This window comes from Octodon degus, unplaced genomic scaffold (assembly GCF_000260255.1).
Source record: "Octodon degus isolate 3935 unplaced genomic scaffold, OctDeg1.0 scaffold00047, whole genome shotgun sequence".
Taxonomy (NCBI): domain Eukaryota; kingdom Metazoa; phylum Chordata; class Mammalia; order Rodentia; family Octodontidae; genus Octodon; species Octodon degus.
This window is the reverse complement of record NW_004524623.1, coordinates 540,744-547,947: the sequence shown is the minus strand read 5'-3', so window position 1 is coordinate 547,947 and position 7,204 is coordinate 540,744. Positions and strand designations below refer to the sequence as shown.

The 7,204-nt window shown below is 36.3% G+C and overlaps 1 protein-coding gene across 1 annotated transcript in view; it reads left to right on the top strand.

Annotated features, from left to right (window-relative positions):
- CUNH12orf66 (chromosome unknown C12orf66 homolog) overlaps nucleotides 1–6,847 on the top strand; it is a 26,644-nt gene extending 19,797 nt beyond the window's left edge. Inside the window, exon 3 of the mRNA XM_004632124.3 lies at nucleotides 3,995–6,847. Within this exon, the coding sequence (XP_004632181.1) occupies nucleotides 3,995–4,811 (817 nt within the window). The 3' untranslated portion in view covers nucleotides 4,812–6,847. The remainder of the gene's footprint in view (nucleotides 1–3,994) is intronic.
- The last annotated feature ends 357 nt before the right edge of the window (nucleotides 6,848–7,204 follow it).

Sequence of the window (7,204 nt, the reverse complement as noted above, 5' to 3'; positions counted from 1 at the left end):
AAATCTCTGAAACCCAGAAAAAACAATGAGGAAAAATGATTCCAAAGACTCCTCTGTGTTTTTGAATAAATAGTTCCTTTCCAGATCTGCAGTACTGGAATCTGCCCAATATTTAGAAAGGAGAGTGAATCACTGCTAAATCCAGTTGTTTCCATGCCTTTTTTTTTTTTTTTGTATATAAATGCTGCTAGGCGTTGGTGTCTGCTCTAGAGTTGCATTCACTGTAGCAACTTCTAGTTGGTGTGTTCCTCTGTCACCATTTTTTCCTGCTAGATTTACAGCCTATGAGTTTGTGAAGTGCCCCCTCTGCCCAAAGGCCCTTCTGTCCATAAACCCCATTCTGTGGTAACCATCTAGTGTAATCCAAGTGTAATTGTGCAGTTTTATGTTTGAATGGCTTACTTCACTCAGCAGTATGTCCTCTGCTTTATCTATATTATAGCATATGACTTTTTTCCTTTATTTAAGGCTAACTAGTGATTTATTATATCTGTGTATTATGCTTTCTTTATCCATTCGTCATTGTACTTGAATTGCTTCTACTTCACCAGCTTTCTACCTACCCTTTAAGCATCATGGGCCAATTCAGATGCCATCACTTTCATGGTCTCCATCATCATTCAAACAAGAGGAATTATTCTTTCCTCTCAACTGTTACTTTATTTGTATCCTTCATAGTAAAATGTGTACATTTCTACCTTGCAAGTAAACCACTTTCTACCATGGAAGGTCCTATAGGACAAATCCCTGGCTAATTTGTCTTTGTTCATTAATTCTTCCAGATACATGATTTCACTGTCTTTGGCTTCAGTTATCCATAAATTAAAATATTAAATGGAAAATCATAAAAGTAGAAAATTCATAAGTTTTATTAGTTTACAGTGCATAATGTTAACATTCCTTGTGTGGAGTTGATACATGTGTATAATACTTTTAATTCCATCATCCCTTATCTCCCTTCTCTCTTCTTTACTGTTCTGAAGAGAATGAAGAAATCTGTCACTATCACACCTAGCATGTGCCTCATCTCTTTGTCCAGTGTGTCCATACTGTATAAGCTACCTGCCTATTGCCAGTTGAGAGACAGGCCACATTCATATAACTTACAATATACTGTTATAATTATTCTATTTCATTATTAGTTGTTAATCTCTTACTGTACCTAATCTATAAGCATTATCATAGGTAAAGGTGGAAAGAGTAGTGTATATATAGTGGTCAGTAGCACCTGAGACTTCAGTCATCCTCTGAGGGTCTTAGAATGTAAGATTATCAGATGGAGAAGATGATATACTGTCAACTTACCAGTATCAGGAAACTAGTAAACTGGTCAGTTTAAGTGAAAAGGGGTTATGCAATTTTCTTTATTATAGTAAAAATTCAGTTGAATGATTACAACATGAAATTTGCTGTTTTGAATGTGAAGTTGTGTGGCATTTAGTATACTTATATTGTGCTATAGATTATATTTTTAATTGAGCTTTTGACTTCTATTAATGGGACCATAAAAATGGGATCAGCATACTTGTTTTAGAAGGAACTCCAGGGTATGAATTTGTGTAAGAAAAAGGTAATGTTTCTGAAGTGGGGTTTTGTGACTCAGTAGAATATCACACCAACTTGTCTTTTTAAAAAATTTCCTGTAGGGGCCGGGGAGATGGCTCAGTAGAATAAGCGCTTCCCTGCAAGCGCAAGGGTCTGAGTTCAATCCCCGGTTCTGCCAAATTAAAAAAAAAAAAAAAAAAATTCCTGTATTTTGTGAAGTGTGCTACCTCATCCTCCCTGTTTCCTTGTCTTCATTTCTTTAGAGATATTCTCTGCAAATCAGTGTTAATTTCTTCCATATTCATGTTCTTTTCAAACTTGCTACCATAGCTTAGGTGTATATTTTTGGATTACAACCATTTAACAGATCCCCCCTATAGTAAAAGTTGTGAATAATTTGGAGTCACACAGCAGAGTGGAAAAGGGAAATGATGCATCATAATGCTAATCTCTGTGTCTCGGCAGACTAACGTTAACATGAATTTTTAGCTCTTCAGGATGAAAAGTAGCTTCAGCATTCACATTCATCTTTAATAAATGTCAAGCATTTAAACACTTAGTATATGTTATGGAAGAGCTTTTTCAGAATTTTCTAAAGGTTTATACAGGAAATTCATATCCTTTCAAGGAGAACATTAAATAAAATGATTTCCAACTGAAAGTGGTAGAAAAATAACAGAAGTATTGTCTAAATGGCCCCTAATTTATGCAGATTCAGCTTGTAATTTTTCAGCTTTACCATGGTACGGAAACAATACACATTAGTAGAAACCACACCTGGCATTTTGGTCTTTTCCTAGGCTGCTGACACCTGGTGTAGCATTCTTTGGTGATGCTGGGCAGTGGCCTTGGGCCAGCTCAAGGCAGTCATGTGATGAGGAGGGTAAGCTGTCATATAGTGTGTTGTGTCGCTAAACTGTGCTGTTCTATAGGTTAAGTGTATTAAATGCATTTTGACATACTTATTTTAGGGTGGATTTATTGGGATATAACCTCATCATAAGTCAAGGGATATGTGAATTACAGGTTTGTTTCACTCCATATGACTTTTTTGTGATTAACTTTCTGTTTTCATTGTTCCTTGGTAGAGTTTCCTCATAGCCATGAGTATAGAATATTGTGGCACTTAATGTTCATAAGTGTCAAGGGCTAAGATGGTAGGGCCCTTTTTTACAGCCCAAAATTAGACAGAGGAGACTTTTCTAAGGAAGGGCCTCTGTAGAGGAAACCTGGATGGAGCACTGATGAAAAAGGTCATGCTGTCATTCTCATCAGGCTCTTTGCACTGCCCCTGTCCCCTCTGCCTGGAAGAGAAAAGAGTTATAGATAGCAGGGAGCAATCTGTGGATCATGAAATTAATTTTTAAGTAGCATTCTGTTTTTAAAATGTATGTATATGTATAACAAAATATCAAGAGTATACAGTACACAGTAAAGGTAAATATGACATAAAATGTATATATCATTACATACATATTCACAAATAGCGATTTCCTACTGTAGACCATGGTCGAAATATCCTAAAGATCTTTTGTTTAAAATAAGTGGGAATGCTGTCACACTATTATCTTGACCTGCTCATATATGATTGCATTTTCAATTACTAAATATTTAGAGAAATGGAAAAGAACAACAACATGGTTCAAGTTGAGAAATGACTAGATTTTTCCTTTTTTTTTTTTTTTTTTTTTGGTGCGAGAGAACTCAGGATGTTGCGCTTGTCAGTCTGGCACTTATGCCATTGAGCTATCTCCCTGGCCCCTGGACTAGATTTTTCAAGACCTTATAAGATAAATGGAAAATGAACAGTGTTAGACATTATTGGGTCACCATTTTATCATGAGTAAATATGAAAGGACTTAGGGAACTAGGATTGAATAAGGGCTTTTTGACAAATGCTGTATTCCTTTAATGAACATTTAATATATTTTCATCTGAAATTAGCTTCAATAATGCCTCGAGTTAGTATGAGCAGTAGATGAGTTTATCTGTGTTATATATGCATTCAGTATGTTTCAGTGACTTTAGTTTTCCTTCACCTCTTTTTTTTTTTCTACTTCTTTAGACCCCATACCCTGAAAAAACGATGCCTTGTTTTGATGATAATGTTAGCTATAAATTTCAGAATAAATAAGAATTATATTCAATCTCTGGTAGTGCAAAAAAAAAAAAAAAAAAAAGCTATAGCTAACTTAGTTTCTTTATATTTGAGAAGAAGATACTAACTGCTCTAATTTTTTTAAATGCCAAGCTGTCTCTATAGAAGAATAGGATGGTGACATAACTCTGAAATTATGAGGTTATATCTTAATTTTAGAATAAATCAACATAGAATTTTTTAATCTTCTCCTGTCCTTTTGTCTAGTCACACGGGATTGTTTTCAAGGTAGAGAATACCAACGGGGGTAACATTTCCACTTATTTCTGCTAATTTGCCTCCCTCCTTTAGATTCCATCACCCAATCCTCAGTCCTTTGGAGAGCAGTTTCCAGCTGGAAGTCGATGTCTTAAGTCATCTCCTCAAGGCCCAGGCTCAGGTCTCCGAGTGGAAGTTTCTCCCTTCCCTGGTGAACTTGCACAGTGCTCACACCAAGTTGCAGACCTGGGGCCAAATCTTTGAAAAGCAGCGAGAGACCAAGAAGCATCTGTTTGGAGGACAATCACAGAAGGCTGTTCAACCCCCACACCTTTTCCTTTGGCTGATGAAACTCAAAAACATGCTCTTGGCCAAGTTTAGCTTTTACTTTCATGAGGCACTGAGCCGACAAACTACTGCTTCAGAAATGAAAGCGTTGACTGCAAAAGCTAACCCAGACCTTTTTGGAAAGATTTCCAGCTTCATCAGGAAATACGATGCTGCCAATGTGTCCTTAATTTTTGACAACCAAGGTTCAGAGAGTTTTCAAGGTCATGGCTATCATCACCCCCATTCCTACAGAGAGGCCCCTAAGGGCGTGGACCAGTATCCAGCTGTGGTGTCTCTGCCCAGCGATAGGCCTGTCATGCACTGGCCTAATGTCATCATGATCATGACAGACCGCACCTCTGACCTGAATAGCTTGGAGAAAGTGGTCCACTTCTATGATGACAAAGTTCAGAGCACCTACTTCCTAACCCGCCCAGAACCTCACTTTACTATTGTGGTCATTTTTGAGTCAAAGAAATCTGAGAGAGATTCCCACTTCATTTCTTTCCTCAATGAGCTCTCACTTGCTCTAAAGAATCCCAAAGTTTTTGCAAGTCTAAAACCTGGATCCAAAGGTTAGCAGATGACTTGTGTGAAAGATTCTTAAGACTAGAAATTGTTGTTTTTAATTACTGTGATATCTACAGTGGTCTGTGACTAGAATTTATATCCATTCATGCTTATTTCAGAGCTAAATTAAAAACAAATCCTTCCTAATTGTGTTGCACACTATAAGTAATTAAGGCCAATTGAGTTAAATATCCAAAGAGTAATCTAGGAAATGATCATGGGTTGTTGTGTGTATGCATGGGAGAGCAACATAGTTTTGGTATTTTTTCTATATTTCATTAAGATTCTGTGTAGTAGTCTTTGATTTTTACTTCCAGATGTCTTTATTATTCTAAATATTATGTTTCAATGCATTTCCAAATATCCCTCTCTTCTTCCCTTTCCTGGAAGAGTAATTGGGATAAGACATTAAATGAGTATGCTCTGTGTCTCATAAATTAGCCAATCAACCAGGAGCTTTTTAATTCTGGTATACAAATTAATATTTTGGTGTCACAGGCTCTTTGTAAGAAATACCTATTAGTTACTGAAGTTAAAGGTAGGTGAGTGGTACCATAATGTCAACTTGTAAACATTGAAAGAACTTCATGCAGCTTCAATGGTTGTAGGTTCTTTTAGAGTAAAAGAACTAATACATGTGTCTACTGTTACAAGGTTTGAGTTTTTCAGTATCTGCATTCTTTAGTGTATTATCTCGTTTACTTTTTGTTTATCCCTCCCCTGCTGAAATTATGTTCATGTTTGGTTCCACTGGCTATTTTTAGGCTTACAAAGCATTTAGTCTTGGTTTTTCAGCCACTTGTAGTTTGTCACACAACAGAGCCTGCTTTTATAAAATCAAAATGAAGGTCTTTTGATACCTAGCACTTACTAAAAATCAGTTGTGCTTTGAAAAGACCTCTTTGCAGCTGAGTAATCAACTCAGTACCTATGCACTTTTGAACTTGGGTTTCATGTTTGCCTCTTACAAATTATGCTCATAAGCAGTGCTGCACCTTAGCCTGCCTTATCATTTTGCTCTGGTAGGTGTTCATGGGAAAGTAGGTACATCAGTGAAGGAACAATACATTGTGGGACTTTCACTTCTTTTACTGGTCAGAGTATCACAAGAATATCTGGATTGTTCCTGCTTGATGGTTCCTTCAAAGCTTGTGTGAAATGTAAAGGTCAGATCAGTCTTGTCTTTCAAGATCCCGCAGAGCCATTGTTCAGGCATCCAAAGTAGGCACAGGAGGGCTATCCGCAGAGCTGAGACCAAGTGTGGGAGGCCTGCCCTCTTCACCTAGACTACCTGTCCACAAACCCACTGGCCTCTTTTCTGGGGAGAATGTGTTTTTCTTTTTTTTTTATTTCTCATTCTCTCTTTTCATCATATTATTTGTAAAAAGCCAGTTTTACTTTGATTGTAATGTTTACCTCTACATTGTATTCACTGAAGTTTTATAAAAATATGAATAGATTTTTACATTAATCTAATATAAAATTGAAAGCAGTTGGAACTGGAGAGTCAAGTAGTTTTTCCTCCTTTTTGTGTTTGTCAAGAAACTGAAAATGTTCCTTGGTGTGCATGTATCTTTGTTTCCTAGGTAAACCACCGTTAGCCTTAATGATAGAGTCCCCATGTAACTAAAAAAATATATGTTTCAATAGAGCACAGAGAGAAGTGTAAATAAAACCTATATACAATACTTAAGTAGACAAATATATACATATTTGAATTGTATATTTATTTTAAATGTATTTTTAAACAAACAAGAGTTTACAACAGACAGAAGGTAGATATAACTATTAAAATCTAAGAATATAAATTCACAAGTCACTGCAGCTGTCTTAGACTGTATTGATGGAGCCTTTGAAGATTAAATATTGATACTTTAATCATTTGTTAAGCTCTTCAATAAAGTTTTCTAATTATATTAAAAAGACGTATTTTGGTTCAAACACAAAGCCATTTTTATTCTAAGATTTATCCTCTGAACAGTAATGAGATGATGTGTAATCCCTGTGTTTAACTAATTTGAAGAGTAAATCTGTACATTTTTTACAGACTGCCTACTTTGAAATTTGTTTCTAAACTATGGCCTGGTAAATGTGGTTGAGTGGGAGTAGCAGTCAACACTGAGCTTGCCAGAATTCTCCAAAGGGTGTTGACTTCAGGGTGTTGTCTGGACACAGGATGAACATTTACAACTTTGTTTCCTCTGCATCAACCCTGGTATCTGCTATGTTATTTTGGGAGGAGTGTGTGAAAAATAAAGCCAATTCTTCACTGAGGAGTCAACTGATTTGTACATTTGGACATAGTGGGGAAGTTCGCTTTCAAGAAAAAACAATTGTACGTCACTGTACTCCCCATGGAATCACTTAGGTGATCATTACAGTATGTCCTCACTGATCTAGTAG